The sequence below is a fragment of the Leuresthes tenuis genome, unplaced genomic scaffold, assembly GCF_036924035.1.
Source record: "Leuresthes tenuis unplaced genomic scaffold, fLeuTen1.0.hap1 SCAF_8, whole genome shotgun sequence".
NCBI classification, from domain to species: Eukaryota; Metazoa; Chordata; class Actinopteri; order Atheriniformes; family Atherinopsidae; genus Leuresthes; species Leuresthes tenuis.
The window spans coordinates 714,387-740,501 of NW_027325362.1; the positions used below are offsets into that span (position 1 = coordinate 714,387).

General features: G+C 47.3%; 1 protein-coding gene across 3 annotated transcripts in view; it reads left to right on the plus strand.

Moving 5' to 3' along the window:
* The window catches only part of psda (pleckstrin and Sec7 domain containing a), a 51,142-nt gene that overhangs the window by 4,240 nt on the left and 20,787 nt on the right, over positions 1 to 26,115 (plus strand). The window contains exons 2-8 of one of the 3 annotated variants that reach the window (XM_072390443.1): positions 128 to 236; positions 3,439 to 3,683; positions 3,755 to 4,050; positions 5,144 to 5,375; positions 5,448 to 5,707; positions 22,612 to 22,809; positions 23,956 to 24,036. In XM_072390443.1, the coding sequence (XP_072246544.1) occupies positions 128 to 236; positions 3,439 to 3,683; positions 3,755 to 4,050; positions 5,144 to 5,375; positions 5,448 to 5,707; positions 22,612 to 22,809; positions 23,956 to 24,036 (1,421 nt within the window). Of the gene's footprint in view, positions 1 to 127; positions 237 to 3,438; positions 3,684 to 3,754; positions 4,051 to 5,143; positions 5,376 to 5,447; positions 5,708 to 10,573; positions 10,817 to 22,611; positions 22,810 to 23,955; positions 24,037 to 26,115 lie in introns of those variants that run through there. The other 2 variants (XM_072390444.1, XM_072390445.1) reach the window with 2 other exon arrangements.

Below are 26,115 nucleotides of genomic sequence, written 5' to 3' on the forward strand. Positions count from 1 at the left end.
AATCTGAAGTGAAACCGAAGAATATCGTAACGTTTCGGTGTCCCGTCGAATTTATCTTCCAAATCTGTAGATTCTGATTCCTTCATGAACACAGAATTTAATCTGATTATTTCCTTTCCTCCTGCAGTCGGACTGCGGCTTAGTGTCGACTCCTTCCTCTCGATCGCAGAAGATCGCCCGAGCAAAGTGGGAGTTCCTGTTTGGAGGCCACACAGAGGGCAGTAAAGGTACTGCAGGTACGTTTTATTCGAAGGCATCTTTCACAGCGCGCACGATGTGTATGTTTATGCATTTGGCAGAAGCTTTTATCCAAAGCGACTTACACTGGTAGGTGTGGGGGGTTAGGGGACCCCGGCTGAAGGTCGCACCTTTCGATCTTACCTCTACTATCCAGCCCCAGAATGGAATAACAAACACGAATAAGAAACAAACGCTACCGGTTCAAACTTGTTTTCAACAGGTGAGTCTTGAGTTTAGACTTGGTGGTAAGAAATTCCAGGATCTGAGGGAGAAACGAGGTCATACAGATGGGGAGGAGCGAGGTTATGGATGGCCTTGAATGTGTGAGGAAGATTTAAAAGTTGACATCTAACGTTATCGAGAGCCGGTGAAGCTGCTGCAGAGCTGGGGTGATGGAACAAGATGCCGAACCAGTGGAAGCTTATGTAGGGATTTGTAAGTGAGACTAAAGAGAAGGTATCTGAGGTAGTCGATTAAGTAAGTGACGAGGTTAAGAACAGGGATGACGATGGTACGGGGTGGAGGGCGTACTGTCAAGGATGACTCCCAGATTCTTGGTCTGAAACAGAGGATTTGTCAGAGTTGGATAGTTAGGAACCGAAAAGTTTTATGTTTAGTTTAAGGAAATTTGAGAAAAAGCTGGATTTTAATTTACTGAGCCTGTACGAAAAATATTGGCAAGGGGAATGAGGTAAATGATGAAAAGAAGGAGCCCCAGGACAGAGCCTTGAGGTACACCTGTGGTAACGAGGAAGGGCTGAATGATCTGAGTTGGATTTTTGACACGTTTTAGGGATTTTTCACAGAATAAATCTAAAAAACCTGCAGCAAAAGGAGATTATATTTCTGCTCAGTTAAGTAAATAATAAAATATTTATAGATTATTCAACATATTTTAAAGAACAGGTTTTGTAGAGGTATTAATTATACTGTAAATGTTATAAGATTAGTTCTGTAGCGATACAATAGTCTCACGATTCGTTTCTTTCGATACGATTCGATACACTTACATAATTTTCTGAAAGATTTTAAAGGGACAGTGTGATTGGACTGGAAAAGCTGATTTTAATTTACTGAGCCTGTAGAAAAATATTGGCAAGGGGAATGAGGTAAATGATGAAAAGAAGGAGCCCCAGGATGGAGCCTTGTGGTACACCTGTGCTAACGAGGAAGGGCTGAATGATCTGAGTTGGATTTTTGACACGTTTTACTAATTTTTCACAGAGTAAATCTAAAAAACCTGCAGCAAAAGGAGATTATATTTCTGCTCAGTTAAGTAAATAATAAAATATTTATAGATTATTCAACATATTTTATAGAACAGGTTTTGTTGAGGTATTAATTATACTGTAAATGTTATAAGATTAGTTCTGTAGCGATACAATAGTCTCACGATTCAATGCACGATATTCAGCCCGGTCCAGTTTCTTTCGATACGATTCGATGCACTTTCATCATTTTCTGAAAGATTTTAAAGTGTGATTGGAGCTGAATCGTTGCTGATTGGACGGTGGTCCGTCCTTTGAACCGGAAGGACGCCACCGCCAGACAGACAAAAAACAAACAAACATGTCTTCAGTGAACACAGACTCGTGTTTATGTTTATGAACTGTCGACAGCATATCCGTCATATCATAACCCTGCATCAAAATATTCTTTAATAGGAGAAAACATGTAAACTTTGTCCTTATGGTTCAAAGGACGGAAGGACTTTGCCTTCCCTTAAAATATTATACATAAGATTAAAGTGTGTTTTAAAATGATTCGTAGGTTTTATCCCTGTAAGTTATTTCTACACAAAAAGGACATCGGCTGCTCACTCAATCTAAAGAAGATCTTTGTCATTTGTTCTGGTTTCATGTGTTTTCTGTACAATAATTTCCCAGAAAAGTTCACCTGGTTTCTCTCTCACATATTTAAACGTACTGTTTGGGTTCATCTGCTATCCTGCGAACAGCAAAGATCAATATTACATCATCAACCTGCTTGTTTTACTTACTATAAACACAAATCCAAACTCTAATCACAAACCATCTCTTTAATTTTTGAGAAGGAGCTGAAACGATTAAACCAACCAAAACCACTATGAACTAATTTATAACTTTACCCCCTGATATTGTATTTTATTATATTAATTTTCTGTGTTTTCACTAATTGTAACGTCTGACTTTTCAATAAAGTTTGCATTGGGAAAAAAAAAATATATATATATATGTATATAAAATATATGATTTATATAAATATCTTTACTCGAGGCTGCAATAATCGATACTTTATCGGGAGACCAAATATCGATATTAATCGCCGTATCGATAATCGATAATTTATGTTAATGTTTAATTTAATTTAATTTAATGCCTTGGTCACATAAATCAGTCACAGCACATAATTACATTTTCCTTTAGACCTTTTATCCTAAAACATGCTGGATTTCCTCAGATTTAGTCGGTGTAACGAAGATAAAGTTAATGTAAAACTTTATTGGTTTAATTTAGATGCGGATGATCTCTACCTGAACAAAGTATTTACTGCTTTTGTTGTTGTTGCTCTTTGATGCCATTAAAAAAGCATTTAAGTTTCTTTAGCTGATCTTAAATGCTTCCCTTTCAGCTTGTGATCTCGTCCCTTTGTTGGCTTCCCATAAAGGTTCAGTTGAAAATGTTCCTGCTCATGAATGAAGCTTTGAATGCTTCACCTGTTCGGCTGATTAAACTGAGAAACTCAGTGAAGTAAACAAGCAGCTTCGGGCGCCTGCAGCTAAGCCAATTAGCCGAAGCTTAGCATTAGCAGCTCTGACAGAGTCCACTTCAGAGTGTTACTACGCTTCACTACTCTCATCCGGTTCTTTGGTAGCTTTTTCTGGCTGATAAGGCGACACCAGCCGACCCGAGTGTGTTTCTGTCCACCTGGAAGAATTCTCATTGTGATGTAAAGGTGTGACATGCTTGTAGGCTTCAGCCCTTAATCCATCCACGGTTTTGTTGTTTTCACTTCATTATTCGCCCTGAATCGCCCTGTTCCAGCTGTTTTTGGAGGTCTGAAATGTAAAAATGGATGTTTAAATGAAGCTGATGACACAGAACAGGAAAGATGTTGACTTCAGTCTGTCTGACAGGAGTATTATTACTTCTCTGACTTCTGATCAGGATTGAACCTGGTCTGATTGCACCTGTGACATCACACGCTGTGTTTCTTTAGTAGCTCTGTCCACGGCGCCTCCCTCCTCCCTCCGCCTGAAGCCGGCCAATCAGAGGAGGGGGCGGGACAGCGGCGGTCAGAGGGGGTCGCATCACGACGTCCAGCGGATCGAGGTGGAGCTGGTGCCTCCGCAGCCCAGAGGCCCCGCCCCCAAGACGGGCATCATCCGGCGCTCCATCAAATACTCTGAGACGGACCTGGACGCCGTGCCGCAGCGCTGCTACCGGGAGACCGACCTGGACGAGGTGAGCTGGTTCCGTCACATCTGGACCCGTTTGTGCGTCAGAATGCTGAGTGTGGTGCTGGTTCCCCGTAGGTGATGCGAGCGGAGGCTGAGCCGGCCGAGGAGGCGGACTCTGCGTTTGGGAGCAACCGCAGCGTTTCGGGTAGCTCCAGGTTCAGCCCCGCCGACGCCTCGCCGACGCCTCGGCCAGGCGGAGGAAAGCCGGAGGATGGAGAGGAGGAGGAGGAGGAGGAGGAGGAGGACGAGGAGGACGAGGAGGAGGAGGAGGAAGGAGTGGTGAGCTGGGCCAGCGTCAGGATGCAGGGAGACCGGCAGAGGCAGAGAGCCACCAAGGAGCAGGACGAGGTGTTCAGTCTGCTGCTCAAAGGGTGAGAAACTCGGATCAAAGCCGCGAACGTTCCTTATATCTCTGTTAAAGGGTCCGGCGCGCCGTGCAGGCGTGGCCCAAAGGTGCCAGGAAGGTTTCACAGGTTCTGTCAGAACAGCTGACTCTCATCTCTGGTGTTCGGCCCACTGGACCCAGTTTGGTCCCAGTTTGGTCCCAGTTTGGTCCCAGTTTGGACCCAGTTAGGGACCCAGTTAGGGACCCAGTTTGGACCCAGTTAGGGACCCAGTTAGGGACCCAGTTTGGACCCAGTTAGGGACCCAGTTTGGACCCAGTTAGGGACCCAGTTAGGTCCCAGTTTGGTCCCAGTTAGGGACCCAGTTAGGACCCAGTTAGGGACCCAGTTAGGACCCAGTTAGGGACCCAGTTAGGACCCAGTTAGGACCCTGTTAGGACCCTGTTTGGACCCTGTTTGGACCCAGTTAGGACCCAGTTAGGGACCCAGTTAGGACCCTGTTTGGACCCTGTTTGGACCCTGTTTGGACCCTGTTAGGACCCTGTTTGGACCCTGTTAGGGACCCAGTTAGGTCCCAGTTTGGTCCCAGTTTGGTCCCAGTTTGGACCCAGTTTGGGACCCAGTTAGGGACCCAGTTTGGACCCAGAGAGGAGTCAGAGTCTGTGTTGGACTGGACCTCTGAACCTTCCCAGGAGGTGTCACACCTTGGATCCTGTAAACGAGCTTCTTCAGACGGGTAAACACAGGTGAGAAAGACTCAACCCCCCCACACTGGGCAGCTGGTTCCTCTGCTGCTTATCAGCTGAAGCTCCCACCTGGTTCAGAACTGAAGAAGCTTTCAGCTGAGACGAGAAACCAGGAAGAAGAAGAAGAAGAAGAAGTCCGGCTGAACTTCAGCTCTGAGGACCAATCACAGTCCGTTTAGTTTCTGAGTCATGAGGAAGAAGAAGAAGCTGTCCGAGCCTCTCAGAATGAATCTAGCTTCCCACATTTGGATGCTTACCAGATGCTTATTTGGCAGCTTCCTGTTGAACCAAAATCATCCTTTCAGTTTAGAGAATCTCCTCCTGCTGCTGAGTAAAGCGCAGCCCTTAAAGCTGAGTCTTTTGTTCTCTGACAGGACCTTGGAGGTATCGTCAGACGGTTGCCTCAAGTCTCCCGTCTCCATCGGCAGCCCCCGCCGACCCTCCGACAGCAACCTGGACTCCTTCAGCCGGCACTTTGAAAGCATCATGGAGTCCCACAGGGCCAAAGGCACCTCCTACAGCAGCCTGGACAGTGTCGACCTGCTGACCTCCGGATCCACGTCTGTGTTCACCTTTGACCTTCCCACGCTCACCCCGGAGATCCAGGTAGGACCTGCTGATGGCTGGAGGCGTCCTGGGGGGGTGCAGGAGGTGACACTGACCTGTTTTTCTGTTCAGAGCCAGATCTGTGAGAGCGCCAAGCAGATCTCCGAGCTGAGCTTCGCCCCCCTGGCCCGCCCCGACCCGTCCGCCCCCTCGGAGACGTCTCGCTCTGAAATCACCCTCAACGCCTCGGAGGCGGGGCTCCGGGTGGGCTTCAAGGATGACTCTGGGCCTCCAGTCCGGTCCAAGTCAGAGAAGGAGTCATGGCGTCGCTCCATCGGCAAGGACGGCTTCAGAAAGGCGAGCTCAGTCCCGTCGCTCCACAGTAGCCCGAGGTGAGTCCGACCCGAGGGTTCAGATCCAAACCCTGGAGCTTTAGGGTTCAGGTCCAAATCCTGGAGCTTTAAGGTCCAAACCCTGGAGCTTTAAGGTCCAAACCCTGGAGCTTTAAGGTTCAGATCCAAACCCTGGAGCTTTAAGGTTCAGATCCAAACCCTGGAGCTTTAAGGTCCAAACCCTGGAGCTTTAAGGTCCAAACCCTGGAGCTTTAAGGTTCAGATCCAAACCCTGGAGCTTTAAGGTTCAGATCCAAACCCTGGAGCTTTAAGGTCCAAACCCTGGAGCTTTAAGGTCCAAACCCTGGAGCTTTAAGGTTCAGATCCAAACCCTGGACCTTTAAGGTCTAAACCCTGGAGCTTTAGGGTTCAGATCCAAACCCTGGAGCTTTAGGGTTCAGGTCCAAATCCTGGAGCTTTAAGGTCCAAACCCTGGAGCTTTAAGGTTCAGATCCAAACCCTGGAGCTTTAGGGTTCAGATCCAAACCCTGGACCTTTAAGGTCTAAACCCTGGAGCTTTAGGGTTCAGATCCAAACTCTGGAGCTTTAGGGTTCAGATCCAAACCCTGGAGCTTTAGGGTTCAGATCCAAACCCTGGACCTTTAAGGTCCAAACCCTGGAGCTTTAAGGTTCAGATCCAAACCCTGGACCTTTAAGGTCCAAACCCTGGAGCTTTAGGGTTCAGGTCCAAACTCTGGACCTTTAAGGTCTAAACCCTGGAGCTTTAAGGTTCAGATCCAAACCCTGGAGCTTTAAGGTCCAAACCCTGGAGCTTTAGGGTTCAGATCCAAACCCTGGAGCTTTAAGGTCCAAACCCTGGAGCTTTAGGGTTCAGGTCCAAACTCTGGACCTTTAAGGTCTAAACCCTGGAGCTTTAAGGTTCAGATCAAAACCCTGGAGCTTTAAGGTCCAAACCCTGGAGCTTTAGGGTTCAGATCCAAACTCAGGACCTTTAAGGTCTAAACCCTGGAGCTTTAAGGTTCAGATCCAAACCCTGGAGCTTTAAGGTCCAAACCCTGGAGCTTTAAGGTTCAGATCCAAACTCTGGACCTTTAAGGTCTAAACCCTGGAGCTTTAGGGTTCAGGTCCAAACTCTGGAGCTTTAAGGTTCAGATCCAAACCCTGGACCTTTAAGGTCTAAACCCTGGAGCTTTAAGGTTCAGATCCAAACCCTGGACCTTTAAGGTCTAAACCCTGGAGCTTTAAGGTTCAGATCCAAACCCTGGAGGGTTCAGATCCAAACCCTGGAGCTTTAGGGTTCAGGTCCAAACCCTGGAGGGTTCAGATCCAAACCCTGGAGCTTTAAGGTTCAGATCCAAACTCTGGAGCTTTAAGGTTCAGATCCAAACCCTGGAGCTTTAAGGTTCAGATCCAAACCCTGGAGCTTTAAGGTTCAGATCCAAACCCTGGAGCTTTAGGGTTCAGATCCAAACCCTGGAGCTTTAAGGTTCAGATCCAAACTCTGGAGCTTTAGGGTTCAGATCCAAACCCTGGAGCTTTAGGGTTCAGATCCAAACCCTGGAGCTTTAAGGTTCAGGTCCAAACTCTGGAGCTTTAGGGTTCAGATCCAAACCCTGGAGCTTTAAGGTTCAGGTCCAAACTCTGGAGCTTTAGGGTTCAGGTCCAAACTCTGGAGCTTTAAGGTTCAGATCCAAACTCTGGAGCTTTAGGGTTCAGATCCAAACCCTGGAGCTTTAAGGTTCAGATCCAAACCCTGGACCTTTAAGGTCTAAACCCTGGAGCTTTAAGGTTCAGATCCAAACCCTGGAGGGTTCAGATCCAAACCCTGGAGCTTTAGGGTTCAGGTCCAAACCCTGGAGGGTTCAGATCCAAACCCTGGAGCTTTAAGGTTCAGATCCAAACTCTGGAGCTTTAAGGTTCAGATCCAAACCCTGGAGCTTTAAGGTTCAGATCCAAACCCTGGAGCTTTAAGGTTCAGATCCAAACCCTGGAGCTTTAGGGTTCAGATCCAAACCCTGGAGCTTTAAGGTTCAGATCCAAACTCTGGAGCTTTAGGGTTCAGATCCAAACCCTGGAGCTTTAGGGTTCAGATCCAAACCCTGGAGCTTTAAGGTTCAGGTCCAAACTCTGGAGCTTTAGGGTTCAGGTCCAAACTCTGGAGCTTTAAGGTTCAGATCCAAACCCTGGAGCTTTAGGGTTCAGATCCAAACCCTGGAGCTTTAAGGTTCAGGTCCAAACTCTGGAGCTTTAGGGTTCAGGTCCAAACTCTGGAGCTTTAAGGTTCAGATCCAAACTCTGGAGCTTTAGGGTTCAGATCCAAACTCTGGAGCTTTGTTCAGCGCCGCCTGCCGGAGGCGGGACTCGGACTGAGGCTCCTTTTCAGTTAGTCACAGCTCTTTGGATCCATCGTTTCTGGGACTTTGACCTGATTTTACATCCTTTTATTCATCTTTCAATCTTCTATTCTTAAAACTGAGATCAGAACACAAATATTTCTTCCTCAGCTCAGCTTTAGAGAGAGATTTCTGCTGGCTCTGCTGCATCATTTAAGCTTTTTAGCTCCTGAATCCTCCATTATTTACCCAATACTGTCAGAAATGACTTTAATCTTCAGTTTGGTGCTAAAACCAATACATTTTTATTGTTTTTCTTTATGAAATCTCTTACAAATAAACGTATTAATCCTGTATAACAAAGAAAAGTGAACTAACCAACACAGCAAACATGAATATCTTCACTTTACCCGGTCATCTATTCTCTGATCTCCATGACGATGTTGTTCTAAACAGCTTTCACACCTTGGATGGGGGGGGTCAGCTGGTGTGGGAGCGTGCACGTGATGCACAGTCGGCTGCAAGTCCTCCTGAGGAGGAACATCTGGTGTCTTTCACGGGCTGAAATGAAGCTGCTGCAGTAGCACAGATCAGCCTGAAGGTGGCAGCACACACGTGTTTTATTTAGGCGTGTGTGCGCGTGTGTGTGTGTGTGTGCATGTGTGTGCGTGTGCACGTGTGCATGTGTGTGTTTTACAGCTCTTTAAAGACTTTTTAAATGAGGAGTTTTGTCACTTATTTCAGCAGCAGCTGTTTTCAGTAAAGACCAATAAAAGTTGAACTTTTTTTAAACTTAAACATAAATTTCTTATCTTTTTAAAGGCTTTTTAAAGGCTTTTTAAAGGCTTTTTAAAGACGTCTTTTCCTTTTGAATTGTTCTGATGATTCAGTCACATCTGGAGCCGTTAACTGTGATGAGGGGGGATGAACTTCCTCTGAGTCTGAGCGTATCAGGATGTAAAACTGAGACTCTGCGGGTCACATGACCAACTCTCACCAAAAGAAGTATGTTTATGTTTAAATAAACAAAAATAAAACTCTCCTTTTAAGCTTTTCCTTTAAACCAGAGGTTCCTGCAGACTTTATTTAAATAAAAACCAGCTAAAATGGAATAATGTGGGAACACATTCAGAATTTAATTCAGAATTTAATTAAGAGAAATGGTCTTAAACTCACTTAAAGTAATGAAGGCTGAGAAACTCCAGTTTTCTGTGGTGGGGGGGCAGCTGCTGCTGCTTCTTAAACTGAAGGAATCTTAAATAATTTACAGCTTTCTGCTTCACTCTGCTGTGTCTTCAGCACAGAAACTCCAGGAATTAAATGAAAACGTGATGAAAAAGTGCTGCAGGGAGCCCCCCCCCACACTCCCTCACTGGGTGTGGACGCCTCCCTGCCCCCCCCCCCCCCCCACACTCCCTCACTGGGTGGGGACATTCAAACCATTCAAACTTTATTGTCTGCTGGAGGAAACGAACCGAGCCGCAGTGAAAGAATTCAGGCCTGGAAATGAAAAACAGGCTCACACCCAAACAGCTGATTCTTCTTCTTCTTCTTCTTCTTCTTCTTCTGTAAGCCGACTCCTCCCAGCACACACAGCCCATAAATCTTCCAGCTCTGTGGGGACACGGTTCGCTGGGCGTCTGTCCTGAGCTCACCCCGAGCAGAAGTCTCTCACTGCGTCTGAAATGCACGGCGGCGGTCCTCACAAGGCCGGTCCAACACGCTGACAGGCGTGCGCACGCACACATGCACTTTATCAGCCTATAGAGGGAAATTCCAGATGGGTTCATCCAGGCAGCGCCTCAGAAATGGGTCGGAAAGAAAGCCCTCCCACTCCTGTCAGAGACCCAGAGACGCTCCTTTTTAAGCCTCATTCATGTGGATCTTCTCCATCTGTTGTCTGGGAGCTCTGACCTCTGACCTCTGACCTGCTTTCTCTCGGTTTGTGGCAAAGCTGCTGGTTTGAATTGTTGAGATTTTCCCTGAATAATAACCCACTCACACCAGCCTCTGGATGGGTTAGTTCCTGAGGATCCAACACAAATATGTGTTTATTCAGCATTTTAATGTGAAAATGTTTGTCTCTCAGCCTGCTTATAAAGACAGTTTATTATTCATAAACTTATTAACTAAAACTAGTGAAAGGATCACATAAGGGTTGTTTTCTTTGGAGGTTTTCCGTTTAGATTTCAGAGGAGTTTTAATTGAGTCCACATTTGGTTTCTGCTGCTGTTTCTAAAAATACGTGTCGTGTAGAAAAGGGTAAAAATAAGATCTGGAGTTTATGGAGCTGCTGGAAAAAGAGGCAGATAGAAACTTCCAGGAAGGTCTGTGGAGTGAAAGGAAGGTAAGATGAGACAAAGAGAGGAAGAGGGGAAGGAGAGGACAGGGGGAGGGATCAGCCGGGGGAGGAAACACATACCTCCGGCCCCTCAGAGGAGGGAAAAACCAGCTGATGGACGGGAGGAGGGAGGAGAAGATCCGAGCACACGGAGGGAAAGTTGTTGAAACGCCGAGGTTTTTAGTGGAAGGACGAAGCCGAGGAAGAGGAGGAGGAGGAAAAGTCGACCAGAGCAAAGAGAAGAGCAGCCGGAGCGTAAAGTCTGAAAGAAAGACATGATGTCACACCGTTATGATGTCATCAACGCCTCCCCTCGGCTCAGAGGCGCCGATGCCGTTTGATTGGCGGCTGACTTTGAGCCCTGACCTCCCAGGCTAGCTGTGACATCATCATGGCGAACTACCTGCTGTGCTGGGGGGGCGGGGCCCTGGAGGACAGGTACCTGTACGCCCCACCCTACCCGGCCGTGTACAGGTGAGTGAATCCAGAACTCAGCGTCACCTCTTTCATGCGTCTGATTCGGTCATTAACGCTGCTGTAAGCTCCTGTTTGGGTTGGAGAACAGACCAGTGAGCAGCTGTGGATGTTCCAGGGAGAATAAAACGGCTTATTGTCACTGATCCTAAAGAATTTTCATAAAATACGGAAACAAATACAACTGCAGTCGCTGGATAGCTGATGGAAATCCTCCCATCTTCCTTTCCTGTGCCTTCCATCACTCTGACCGTTTAAGTGTGGACACGACCCCCTTTTCATCGTTTCAGTTGAACTGTACGAACAAAGCAAAGCTAAGTTTTATGCTATGCTTTAGCTGAAGTTTGATGTTCCTTCATCCGTGTGAAATTCTCTAAAAGTCTATCGGAGATTCATGCTGTGGGGTCATCTGGTTATGATGCAGGTGCAGTTGGAATAATCTGCATAGAAGCCATTAGAGGGCGTGGACAGGGGTGTACATTACAAAGAGAAGGGACCCCAGCATTGAGCCTTGGGGCACCCCTGTGGATGGGAAAGAAAATGTGACTAATAACAGTTCCTAATGTTCTGGAAGAAAGTTTGGCCACGATTCACTAAAGTTTCCTCTGAAAAATCCTGAAACAGGCCTCAAACAGACTCCTCCAACTAGATTTTTCTGACATTATTTCCCATCATGCACCTGGTGCTTAACACCGATCGGCAGCTTTTAGCCACAGCTGCATTTTCACGTTCAGATGAAACATCGCAGAGACATTCGTGCTGTTTCCATAATGCGGTTAGCTGCTCCTCCTCCTTTTGTTCGGTCCGACTGAACCGTGCGTTTTTCTGCCTCATCGCCATGGTTACTCTGTCACAGCTTCCCGTTTGGAAGTGACAGCAGCGCACGGGTCGGTAGAAATCACAGAATAAAACGAGCATGAAACAAAACTAAAGGCTTACGATGGTATTAAGCATGTTTGATTTTGTGAGAAAGACCGCCTTAAACAGCCTGGATGGAGTTTCATGACCACCTTAAACCAAACGATGACATCACGGGCGCACGCCAAAACTTTTCCTGATTTCTTTCTGACTCTGAAAAACTGAAGAAGTGATCAGGATCAGATTGAAAGACATTGTGTGACCTCGTGTGGACCGTTTGGGTTCATAAAGTTTCGTGGACGTCATGTGACCCTGCAGTCCCTGATCATCCTGATGGGGGAGCTCTGGTCTTGGACTGAGTGCCTGAAGTGACTCAGCAGAAACTCGCCTCTGCTTTGAGGCTCGGCTTCAAACGGACTCCATTATGAGCCTCGCTGCCTGTTTCAGGCGTTTCTGCTGCAGGCGGAGGATCTTCTTTGGAGTCTGGAGGAAGTTTGCTGTTTTAACTTTCCAGCTGAGCATCCATTATTGATCAAGCACTTGTTTCACAGCGAGGCCTAAGTGGAACATGTGAAAGCTGAGCTCTTTCTACACTTTCTGAGGAATGCTTCACACTTATGTACAATACAAGCTGGATGCTGAAGCTCTGTTTTAGTTTTATCAGCTATGTGAGATTCATGTTTTTCTTTATCACCGACACAGAAACAGACACAGAAAGTACCTGAGTAGGAAGTTTTCTCAGAAATGTTATCATCTGTGAAACAAAACTCCTGAAACAAGGGGAGTTGAGTTGTTGCAGAGCCTGAAAACACCTTTCAGTTGGATGGACGATTGTCTTAAAGCTGAGCAGAGAGCTGTTAGAGTTGTTCCTGCAGCCAGGTCCAGGATTCCACCATCTGTTGTTAACCAGCTCTGTGATCCTCCTCCTTTACTGTTAGCGCTCTGTCTGCAGTCTCTGTTTGCCCGGATAGTCTTAAAGCTGAGCAGAGAGCTGTTAGAGTTGTTCCTGCAGCCAGGTCCAGGATTCCACCATCTGTTGTTAACCAGCTCTGTGATCCTCCTCCTTTACTGTTAGCGCTCTGTCTGCAGTCTCTGTCTGCCCGGATAGTCTTAAAGCTGAGCAGAGAGCTGTTAGAGCTGTTCCTGCAGCCAGGTCCAGGATTCCACCATCTGTTGTTAACCAGCTCTGTGATCCTCCTCCTTTACTGTTAGCGCTCTGTCTGCAGTCTCTGTCTGCCCGGATAGTCTTAAAGCTGAGCAGAGAGCTGTTAGAGTTGTTCCTGCAGCCAGGTCCAGGATTCCACCATCTGTTGTTAACCAGCTCTGTGATCCTCCTCCTTTACTGTTAGCGCTCTGTCTGCAGTCTCTGTCTGCCCGGATAGTCTTAAAGCTGAGCAGAGAGCTGTTAGAGCTGTTCCTGCAGCCAGGTCCAGGATTCCACCATCTGTTGTTAACCAGCTCTGTGATCCTCCTCCTTTACTGTTAGCGCTCTGTCTGCAGTCTCTGTCTGCCCGGATAGTCTTAAAGCTGAGCAGAGAGCTGTTAGAGTTGTTCCTGCAGCCAGGTCCAGGATTCCACCATCTGTTGTTAACCAGCTCTGTGATCCTCCTCCTTTACTGTTAGCGCTCTGTCTGCAGTCTCTGTCTGCCCGGATAGTCTTAAAGCTGAGCAGAGAGCTGTTAGAGTCGTTCCTGCAGCCAGGTCCAGGATTCCACCATCTGTTGTTAACCAGCTCTGTGATCCTCCTCCTTTACTGTTAGCGCTCTGTCTGCAGTCTCTGTCTGCCCGGATAGTCTTAAAGCTGAGCAGAGAGCTGTTAGAGTTGTTCCTGCAGCCAGGTCTCTGTCTGATATTCCTGCTGTGTCCTCAGGGCTCTGAGCTCGTCCATTTTATCCACCAGAGATCTCACATTTCCCCTGATGATTAAAGGAAGAAATGCTTTAAACTTCCTCCTTTTCCTCCATTTTGTTCCTGCTCTGTATCTTAGACATCTCCTCTTCAACTCCTCTTGATTTGAGGTCTTATTCCAGGCATTACTTGGGTTTTGGAAAACTCAATCAGCCACTCTCACATGCAAAAAACTCTCCTGTTGCCATGGTTACGTGTCATAACAGATGATAAGGAGTTCCCAGCAGAACAAAACAAGAAAAACTGACTCCCACATCACTCCAGCTATTGGCTTTCTTCTCTGGCTTCCAATAAGTGATTGTGAGTAACTTTAAGGCTCTGCGTGGGCTTCACTGATTCTCTGATTGTGGCTCCGGGTTTGAATCCAAAGACTCCTTTAGGAAGCACAGGAGCATCCTTTCTTATCTCCTTTAGGAAGCACAGGAGCATCCTTTCTCATCTCCTTTAGGAGGCACAGGAGCATCCTTTCTTATCTCCTTTAAGAAGCACAGGAGCGTCCTTTCTCATCTCCTTTAGGAGGCACAGGAGCATCCTTTCTCATCTCCTTTAGGAGGCACAGGAGCATCCCTTCTCATCTCCTTTAGGAAGCACAGGAGCATCCTTTCTCATCTCCTTTAGGAAGCACAGGAGCATCCTTTCTCATCTCCTTTAGGAGGCACGGGAGCATCCTTTATGAAAGGAAATGAGAGCGGTTTATTGAGCCCACAAAGTGGGATCTTGTGGCTGAATATGAGCAACAATGGACAGGATGTCACGGTTGTGTCTCCGGTGGGCTTCAGCTTGAACATCTTTTCTTCTGTGGAGCTCCTGGAGGAGGAGCTGCAGCTGAACACAAAACTTCTGAGATGAGAGTAAAATGAAGTGGCTCCTCACTGGAGTATCAGTCCGCTGCTGTAAGTAGTTCCCAGTAAACATCCTGTATGTTGAGCCTTTGTTCCTACAGCTGGCTTCAGAGAAACATGTGACTGCGGTTTGTTGACAGCAGCAGGAATCAGAACAACACCAGACGTTTTCTTTAAATCTGGACACCCGGAGCGACAGATTTGTGAAACGCTGGTGCTGAGCAGTGAGTCAGTGTGAGTCGTGGTTTGGTTGTTGTGGTTTCAGACACACCCTGGAAAATAACAGCATGTCTCTCACTCCTTCTTTTCTCTGGGTGTTTGTTCATATTTGATCTCGGCCTCGGTCTTTGTTGCCTTTTCTCTCGGCTGCTCAGGGATTCTCTGTTTAAAGCCTCAGTTTCCTCTGAAGACATTCGGTCAATAAGCTCAATTTTAATCGGCATCCTTTAAAAAAACAACACTGAAAGCTGTCAGAAGGAGTTAATTTAGTTTTTATGGGTCAGCAGCTGTTTATTTTCCATTAAAGATGTTGATTATTTACCTTTTGAAGAAGAAAAGGATGATTTTTCTGTTTATTTGCTTTAAAAATGATAAAACAGTTGATTAGATTCCCTTTCAGGGTGCAGATTGATGTAATTTGGTCAAAGGTATCAGCTGTAGTTTGGTAGTTTGTTGAAAGGATGAATAGAACATGAAAGCTCGGTTAATGTCAGCCTGCAGGATTCAGGGAGGTTCACAGCTGGATTCTCGCCTTCCAGGCACAGATGGATCATACAAAGAACCTCAGTGAGAACCTTTTTGGGCTGTTAGAAACCAGCTAATCTGTCTATTTAACTGTAGGTGAAACACAGCAAAGGTACCTGAGGGATGATATCTGCAGCTACCTGAAGGCAGTAAAACGACACCTGAACCTTCTGATGAGTATCAGCAGTTTGTAGGAAATAAGAACTGAAGCAGATCTCTAAAGAAGAGTCATTCTCTTATTTTAAAGGTGTCTCTGACCAATGAGCAGATGGATGAAGGAGCAGCAGCTTCAGCTAAACATGCACCACCTCCTTGGGTCCAGTCATCTTCTCACATGGCTTTTACTATCGCTGCTATGCAGATGAAACCCAGCTTTACCTGTAATTCCCACCAGATGAGTCTGAGTTTGTCTATCTGACCAATGAGCAGATGAATGAAGGAGCAGCAGCTTCAGCTAAACTTCTCTAACTGGATCTGATGATCATCCACCAGTCAGTCCATCCAACACAACATCAAACTGTCTCTGGCTGCAGACACCTGGTGATGATGACCTCTGACCCTGCTGCTCTGCCTCTTTCCAGCATCAGTTGTCTGTGACTCAGTCTGACACCAGCTCCTGCTACAGAACATGCTTATCTCCCAGCATGCAGTGCAACTCCTGCAGATGGTCCACGGCACCACGGAGCGTCAGCTGTTCCATCAACCCAAAAGGTCACATGACCCTCCTCTCCTCATGGACCTCCACCGGCTGCCAGAATCAGTCCCTGATGCTGAGACTTCTGGGTCCGCAGCAGCTGATTAAACTCAGTTAAACCTCTGAGTTCCTCTCAGGAGCCTGGCCTGGTTCTGCAGCCTCAGTCTGCTCTCACTGGGCCGGTCCTGGATAACCAGAACTCCCATCAGCACCAGCAGCAGGACTCGCAGCTGTTGAGCTTGAACTGGTGGAAATGAAGCGCTTCCTGTGGCTGCTGGTTATTTCTGTCCGGGATGAATGGGTCGTGTTGGCGACAGAAACATCCGGACTCACATTCCCACTGTTGGTCTGCTCACCAGGAAATACTACAGCTGGGTCAGACCTGTCTGAAAGGCTCAGTCTGGCTCAGGTCCGGTGAGAGCGGAGCTTCATGAACCCACGCCACGTAGAAACAGCTGTTTTCAACACCTGGACGTTCCTCTGGAAGCATTTCCGGCTCATTCGGAGGTATTTGAAGCCTTTCCTGAATCTGGACCTTGCAGGAGAGGACTGAGGCAAAGACATAGCCCGGGGGAGGGGGTTGGATATGAGTGATGTAATCTATTTATTGATGACCAGGCTGCCTCAGCTGATGATAATAACCCACGCCACCGTGTCAGAGGCCATTTACCCGCTGAGCTGCTTCACCACCAGCCTCCTCGCTGTTTTTTAAGGTGTCACCTTTCAGCACTGTTTGAAAGGAGGTGGGACCAGACTCAACTCCAGACTCAACTCCAGGCTCAACTCCAGGCTCAACTCCAGGCTCAACTCCAGGCTCAACTCCAGACTCAACTCCAGACTCAACTCCAGACTCAACTCCAGACTTAACTCCAGACTTAACTCCAGACTCAACTCCAGACTTAACTCCAGACTCAACTCCAGACTCAACTCCAGCCTCAACTCCAGACTCAACTCCAGACTTAACTCCAGACTCAACTCCAGACTCAACTCCAGACTTAACTCCAGACTCAACTCCAGACTCAACTCCAGACTCAACTCCAGCCTCAACTCCAGACTCAACTCCAGACTCAACTCCAGACTCAACTCCAGCCTCAACTCCAGCCTCAACTCCAGCCTCAACTCCAGCCTCAACTCCAGACTCAACTCCAGACTCAACTCCAGACTTAACTCCAGACTCAACTCCAGACTCAACTCCAGCCTCAACTCCAGACTCAACTCCAGACTCAACTCCAGCCTCAACTCCAGCCTCAACTCCAGCCTCAACTCCAGCCTCAACTCCAGCCTCAACTCCAGCCTCAACTCCAGCCTCAACTCCAGGCTCAACTCCAGGCTCAACTCCAGCCTCAACTCCAGCCTCAACTCCAGCCTCAACTCCAGCCTCAACTCCAGCCTCAACTCCAGACTCAACTCCAGACTCAACTCCAGACTCAACTCCAGACTCAACTCCAGACTCAACTCCAGACTCAACTCCAGACTCAACTCCAGACTCAACTCCAGACTCAACTCCAGACTCAACTCCAGACTCAACTCCAGACTCAACTCCAGACTCAACTCCAGACTCAACTCCAGCCTCAACTCCAGCCTCAACTCCAGACTCAACTCCAGCCTCAACTCCAGCCTCAACTCCAGCCTCAACTCCAGCCTCAACTCCAGCCTCAACTCCAGCCTCAACTCCAGCCTCAACTCCAGCCTCAACTCCAGCCTCAACTCCAGCCTCAACTCCAGCCTCAACTCCAGCCTCAACTCCAGACTCAACTCCAGACTCAACTCCAGACTCAACTCCAGACTCAACTCCAGACTCAACTCCAGACTCAACTCCAGACTCAACTCCAGACTCAACTCCAGACTCAACTCCAGGCTCAGCTCCAGGCTCAGCTCCAGGCTCAGCTCCAGACTCAGCTCCAGACTCAGCTCCAGACTCAACTCCAGACTCAACTCCAGACTCAACTCCAGACTCAGCTCCAGACTCAACTCCAGACTCAACTCCAGGCTCAACTCCAGGCTCAGCTCCAGGCTCAGCTCCAGACTCAGCTCCAGGCTCAACTCCAGGCTCAGCTCCAGGCTCAGCTCCAGACTCAGCTCCAGACTCAACTCCAGACTCAGCTCCAGACTCAACTCCAGCCTCAACTCCAGCCTCAACTCCAGCCTCAACTCCAGCCTCAACTCCAGCCTCAGCTCCAGACTCAACTCCAGACTCAGCTCCAGACTCAGCTCCAGACTCAACTCCAGACTCAGCTCCAGACTCAGCTCCAGACTCAACTCCAGACTCAACTCCAGACTCAACTCCAGACTCAACTCCAGACTCAACTCCAGCCTCAACTCCAGCCTCAACTCCAGCCTCAACTCCAGCCTCAACTCCAGCCTCAACTCCAGCCTCAACTCCAGCCTCAACTCCAGCCTCAACTCCAGCCTCAGCTCCAGCCTCAGCTCCAGACTCAGCTCCAGACTCAACTCCAGACTCAACTCCAGACTCAACTCCAGACTCAACTCCAGACTCAACTCCAGACTCAACTCCAGACTCAACTCCAGACTCAACTCCAGACTCAACTCCAGACTCAACTCCAGACTCAACTCCAGCCTCAACTCCAGCCTCAACTCCAGCCTCAACTCCAGCCTCAACTCCAGCCTCAACTCCAGCCTCAACTCCAGCCTCAACTCCAGCCTCAACTCCAGGCTTCATGTTGAAACGCCGCCCGACCCCCAGGAAACCTCCTGTCCGCCATCCAGACGGCGCCCTGTCGGACGCTGATGCTGATCAGAGCTGCAACAACTGCAGATTAAACTCTTTCCCGCAGACTTTGATGTAGGAAAACCCCTGAAAGTGTGCGTCTGCGCAGCATCAAAACAAACAACAAAATCCATCCTGAAGCCGCCGTATGTGGAAACTTCATCTGAAGGACGCGGACCAGCGGGCTGCAAAGGTGGAGCTCTGTCTCCTGAAACCACAGCATTTAGTGTGAAAATGTGAAACAGTTCAGTTTTAACTTTCATTGAACACAATGAGACATTTTATGACCTGGTTTTCTTTTATTTTGTAAGAATTTGTAATGAAACCGTACTGAAGCGCTAAAGGGAAGCTCATTGAGGGAAGTGGGTGTAGTGGCTCAGCCACTTCCCACTTTCTGACTCTAATTCACTCTCTGACTTCATTTCCTCGTTTTTTGACTTGAAAAAGTCGGTTTGTTTGAGTGGCTGCGACTGACGGACGGATGGAGAACATTTCCACAGCTGATGGGTGCAGTCAGAGCGATTCTCCCCGGTTCAGGTGGACGAGTATTGATCCTGGAGCGGTCGATGCAGCAGAAACATTGGGGTTATCGATAGGCTGCAGTCTGTTGGGGTAATGCAGCCACATCCAGAGCATCACCTGGTTTACAGGGAAACGTTATGTGGCAGAATGTGATCATCTGTATCATTCACAGCTTGAACTGGGATTCATGCTTCTTCATTAGAGAAAACTTGTTTCCTGGTCAGATTTTCAGCAAACAGTGACCTTAAAGGCAGCTCCACGCTGAGGTTTCACACTTTTTTTTAGGTTTTTAGTGTCACTCTGATGTAAAATCAGAGCTCCAGGCTGAACTGCCTGTTTGCTGCAGAGTTTTAACATTTCGCTGGTTTTCTGCTGTGTATCTGTCCTCATGTTGATACTCATCCAGGGAACCTCTAGCTGCACCATGAATATCGGTAAAAATCGGCGAATATCCATGAATATCGGTAAATATCGGCGAATATCGGTAAATATCGGTGAATATCGGTAAATATCGGCGAATATCGGTAAATATCGGTAAATATCGGCGAATATCGGTAAATATCGGTGAATATCGGTAAATATCGGCGAATATCGGTAAATATCGGCGAATATCGGTGAATATGGGACTATCGTGTTCGTCCAGTCGTATCTTGAGATCTAGATAAAAACCCGACTCACCCAAACTTTGCTGTCAAAAAAGAGAGAAATAAACAAAGATGACTTAGTCTTATAGTGATATTTATGTACTGTCAAAGTTTTTGTTTCGATATTCTGACGATATTCTCATGTTTAATGTTGTAACAATCAGAAATCGTGACATCTCCAACTGTTTGTGCTGCATTTTGGGGTCAGTCTGTGATATTTCAACCCTTTAAAGTCCAAACTGGAAGAAAATGTTTCTTTGCATTTAGTTTGTTTCCCCTGGAGCGATAATAAGGAGAATCGATGCCTCTTTAACAAATGTTTGGGAGAAAAGGGTGAAATTTTAAAAACTAATGTCATAACACAGACGTTCTTTTAACCTGACACACCTAAAGTAAGAGGCTCACGTGCACTAATCTTTGATAAGACGGTGAGTGACGGATGGATTTGGTTGGACTGCATCTTTGAAGCGATTCGGCGCTTTATAAACTAAACTGAACTGAATTTAATAGAAATCCAGATGTTAGAGCAGGATGTTGAAGGGTTGAAGTTCTGTGAGGCCGTGCGCACCCATCTGTGCACGTTTGTGTCACACACACTGGTTTGGAAGCATGAATGCAGGAGGTTTGTTGTGCTGCTGAACATTTCTGTGATTTAACGCCTCACAGATGGAAAATAACTGAACTTTGTTGTGATAGCTGCTTTAAATGAGTTCTCAGGGCAGAAGTGGAGCTGAAACCAGTCACAGTGGAGCAGGAAATCAGTGCAAACCTTTTCTGTTTTAGATCCGTTTGGACCACCAGAACTTTTTGTTAAATCTCATTTTATTGACTTTATTGCTTGAATTAGATTAAATAACGTACAGCTCCTTCCTCTGTATTTTAAACTGTCTGACTTGGGTCAAACATTTTGGGTTTCCAGATGTTCACAATAGTTCTGTGGAGTTTTGGCCCGTTCCTGTGGACAGAACCGGTGGAACTGGGTCAGGTTTGTGGCCCTTCTTGCTCCAGTGCCTTGACTTTGTCGTCCTTAAGCCTCTTTGGAGCTAATCTGGAGGTGCGTTTTGGGTCATTTTCCATTTGGCAGACTTCCCGGCTGATGTTTCCAGATGTTGCTTCCACATCATTTCTTCTGTGAGGTGCACCAGCCCCTCAGCATGATGCTGCCACCCCCCTACCTCAGGGTTGGGTGCACCAGCCCCTCAGCATGATGCTGCCACCCCCGTACCTCAGGGTTGGGTGCACCAGCCCCTCAGCATGATGCTGCCACCCCCGTACCTCAGGGTTGGGTGCACCGGCCCCACAGCATGATGCTGCCACCCCCGTACCTCAGGGTTGGGTGCACCAGCCCCTCAGCACGATGCTGCCACCCCCGTACCTCAGGGTTGGGTGCACCAGCCCCTCAGCACGATGCTGCCACCCCCGTACCTCAGGGTTGGGTGCACCAGCCCCTCAGCACGATGCTGCCACCCCCGTACCTCAGGGTTGGGTGCACCAGCCCCTCAGCACGATGCTGCCACCCCCGTACCTCAGGGTTGGGTGCACCAGCCCCTCAGCACGATGCTGCCACCCCCGTACCTCAGGGTTGGGTGCACCAGCCCCTCAGCATGATGCTGCCACCCCCGTACCTCAGGGTTGGGTGCACCAGCCCCACAGCATGATGCTGCCACCCCCGTACCTCAGGGTTGGGTGCACCAGCCCCACAGCATGATGCTGCCACCCCCGTACCTCAGGGTTGGGTGCACCAGCCCCACAGCATGATGCTGCCACCCCCGTACCTCAGGGTTGGGATGGTCTTCCTCCTTTTTCCTCCAAAGATCCCGTTGCTCATCGTGTCCAAACAGTTCAGCTCCATCAGAGCACAGGACACGCCTCCAAACATGAAGACCTTTGTTCTCCCGGCTGAGTCCTTTCAGCTCATGTTTCACTGTGAGAAACCAGACTGTCGGACCAGTTTCAGCAGCATTTTCTCGGGCCCTGAGCGGTCTGACGGCTTTACACCCTCGTGGTGGTTAGACCTGCATATTACTGAGGAATCTGGGACCTTCAGGCCTCTGGAAGTTGGACCAGACTTGATAATTTCCCCATGATGTCACAGAAAGAGTCTCCGTGCTGCAGGTGTGGCTTTAAATACCTGCACAGGTGTGGCACCGGTTAACAGAGGCTTCCACAGCATCATCTTGTTGTTTAAAGACGTGTTAAACCAAAGAATGAAATGATCTCTTTATTCTGGTGTTTAAAAATGTTGGCGATCCAAACTGAGCTGAAACAGAAAAAGTTTCCTCTCATTAACAGAGATTAAGTGAGTTTTTGTCATTAAACTTCTAGTTTCGCTGTATTTATCCAGAGCAGCTCGTTACATCTGTGTTAAAAACATGAGCAGCACCTAAAAAACAGAGAAACCGACATCAGTTATTAAATAAGATGAATTATTCTGAGATTCAGCCACAGAAAGAAGCTTTTAACCTTTTAGAGATAAAGTTTCTCAGGTATTTTGATGGATTCCTTCTGTTTCAGGTGGAGTTCAGCGTTTTGTTTGCCTTGATGTTAAAATGAAGCTTTATTATTAATTCATCCCATCGGTCTGAAAGCTTCGACTCTTTTATCTGCAGCTTTATTTGTGTCCGTTTGACTTTGTTTTTGACACTTTTTACCTTATGAACTCAGCTTTGACTCAGAGGAGTTTAAAGATCATGTGAGACGATGCTTTTCTGATCGATAGTCCCATAATAACTGATCGTGTTTCTATGGCCCGTTTCGGTTCGAAGGAGGAACTCTGAGAACAGGAAGCAGTAAACTCCTTCAGTAAAAAGGATCTGAAAGTCCTGAAATAACATCCTGTGTTTTTCTGTTGCCAGGGAGCGCCCAGTGAACCGGCCGCCCGAGCTGCTGTACCCGCAGCCCGACGTGGCCGAGCGGCTGGCGCTCGGCGGCAGCGACGACGCAATGGCCAACGGCCTGAAGCCCGACCTGCAGGCCGCCAAACGCCTCGCCAAGCGCCTCTACAACCTGGACGGCTTCAAGAAGTCTGACGTCGCCCGACACCTCAGCAAGAAGTCAGTGTGTGTTTCTGTGCGTTACTTCAGCTCCACGTACATCAGAGTTAAGCTGGTTGGAGCTCGCCGCTCCTCGTGTAGCCCAGGAATGACGGCACGCCGCTGAGATCAGACCGTCAGCACTTCAGGACAGCTTTTGATTTCTTTCTCTTGAGGAAACTCTTTACCTGAGCTCGTAGGTTGTAACTTAAACCCATCAGCAGGTGGCACAAAAACACTTCTGAGGTACTTTAATCTCCAGGAGAAGACGCACAATGCAGCATCCATAGGAAGAAATTATGGTTTTCCCTTTGATTGCTGCTGTTTGTGTTCAGGTGCAAACGCCGAATGTGGGGCTCACATCTGTCTGATCAGCAATTTTACACCAACTACCAAACAAAATGTATTAACTTTCCCAAGAATAACAACTCAGAGAGTCTAAAGGTGCTGTTGTGTGGTTCAGATTATGCTCAGAATACAGAGTGTTTCTGTTGATGATTAAGAATCTGGTGCTTTGACAAACGGAGTCCCACACAGATCAAGTCTTGGGCCCCTCCTTTTCCACCTGTACAAGCTTCACGCTGCTGTTCAGGTGCCCCGATCTGTTTTACACTCAGTCCTACAGGCATGACCGTAAACACCTGAATGCAACACAGCTCAATTAAAATAAATGGATAAAAATCAGACTGATTTGATCGTCTTTGGTAATAAAGCACGAAGGCAGTGCTGGAGCAGTAAAAACCAGCACATAAAGAATCTTGTGACACTGATGAGGATTGAAATGGTCTCACAGCTAAAGTGAGAAGCTTGAAGTCCCAGCAGGACTCAGAGCTTTACAACTGGAAGCCGTCAGAGCTCTGCAGCTCATTCAGATAGAAAACCCAGCAGAGAAACTGCTCTTCTGATCTCTGACTTCCAGTTAAATTTAGAACTGAATTTAAGGCCTCGCTGTCTGGGCCCAAAATATATCTGAGACATGATTATTGTAAGACTAGAAGGAGTCTCAGAGCTGCAGGAACTGATCGGAGTCGGTGATGCTGCCCTCTGCTGGAGGCTGCTGGGGCTGATGTTTAATCCAAGGTCTTCACACCGTTAGATGATTTTAGATAGCATCACACATGTGGACTGTGCTGTACTCTGTGTAACTCTGCCTGTTTCTCTCTGCAGTAACGACTTCAGTCAGATGGTGGCAGAAGAATATCTCAGTCACTTTAACTTCGTCGGTCTGACCATCGACCAGGCGCTCAGGTCAGTTCCGCCGATGGTTTTATCAGCTCAAACTGAAACTGAACTTTAGGAAAACGGGGTGATCTGGGGAGCTTTCAATAGGAATATGTGAAATATGAGTAAAGCTGAAAGACTTTCTTTGAGTTTGACATAAATATTTAATCAACCACAGAATGTGCTTCATCAGCTCAGATGAACTGAGCTCAGGCTGCAAAACTCAAGTTACCAAAATGATCCAGCTGTGTAATTTACATTCTGATGGCGGGTTTTCCATCTCGGAGACTCGAGGACGCCAGCGGGGCGAGAGTCAGTCCAGCCGTGACAAACTGTTTGTTTATATGTTTCCAGAAAAGGTTTGTCAAACTGCCAGGTGGAAAGAAACGAGCCGGGTGTTGGTAGGGATCCACAAACCTCATAGTTAGACCTCTGGAGTGCTGGTTATTAAGAACCTGAACATCTCGGTGCTGGTTATTAAGAACCTGAACGTCTCGGTGCTGGTTATTAAGAACCTGAACATCTCGGTGCAGGTTATTAAGAACCTGAACATCTCGGTGCTGGTTATTAACAACCTGAACATCTCGGTGCTAGTTATTAAGAACCTGAACATCTCGGTGCTGGTTATTAAGAACCTGAACATCTCGGTGCTGGTTATTAACAACCTGAACATCTCGGTGCTGGTTATTAACAACCTGAACATCTCGGTGCTGGTTATTAACAACCTGAACGTCTCGGTGCTGGTTATTAACAACCCGAACATCTCGGTGCTGGTTATTAAGAACCTGAACATCTCGGTGCTGGTTATTAAGAACCTGAACATCTCGGTGCTGGTTATTAAGAACCTGAACATCTCGGTGCTGGTTATTAAGAACCGGAACATCTCGGTGCTGGTTATTAAGAACCTGAACATCTCGGTGCTGGTTATTAAGAACCTGAACATCTCGGTGCTGGTTATTAAGAACCTGAACATCTCGGTGCTGGTTATTAAGAACCTGAACATCTCGGTGCTGGTTATTAACAACCTGAACATCTCGGTGCTGGTTATTAACAACCTGAACATCTCGGTGCTGGTTATTAACAACCTGAACATCTCGGTGCTGGTTATTAACAACCTGAACGTCTCGGTGCTGGTTATTAACAACCCGAACATCTCGGTGCTGGTTATTAAGAACCTGAACATCTCGGTGCTGGTTATTAAGAACCTGAACATCTCGGTGCTGGTTATTAAGAACCTGAACATCTCGGTGCTGGTTATTAACAACCTGAACATCTCGGTGCTGGTTATTAACAACCTGAACATCTCGGTGCTGGTTATTAACAACCTGAACGTCTCGGTGCTGGTTATTAACAACCCGAACATCTCGGTGCTGGTTATTAAGAACCTGAACATCTCGGTGCTGGTTATTAAGAACCTGAACATCTCGGTGCTGGTTATTAACAACCTGAACATCTCGGTGCTGGTTATTAACAACCTGAACATCTCGGTGCTGGTTATTAACAACCTGAACGTCTCGGTGCTGGTTATTAACAACCCGAACATCTCGGTGCTGGTTATTAAGAACCTGAACATCTCGGTGCTGGTTATTAAGAACCTGAACATCTCGGTGCTGGTTATTAAGAACCTGAACATCTCGGTGCTGGTTATTAAGAACCGGAACATCTCGGTGCTGGTTATTAAGAACCTGAACATCTCGGTGCTGGTTATTAAGAACCTGAACATCTCGGTGCTGGTTATTAAGAACCTGAACGTCTCGGTGCTGGTTATTAACAACTTGAACATCTCGGTGCTGGTTATTAACAACCTGAACATCTCGGTGCTGGTTATTAAGAACCTGAACATCTCGGTGCTGGTTATTAAGAACCTGAACATCTCGGTGCTAGTTATTAAGAACCTGAACATCTCGGTGCTAGTTATTAAGAACCTGAACATCTCGGTGCTGGTTATTAAGAACCTGAACATCTCGGTGCTAGTTATTAAGAACCTGAACATCTCGGTGCAGGTTATTAAGAACCTGAACGTCTCGGTGCTGGTTATTAAGAACCTGAACATCTCGGTGCTGGTTATTAAGAACCTGAACATCTCGGTGCTGGTTATTAAGAACC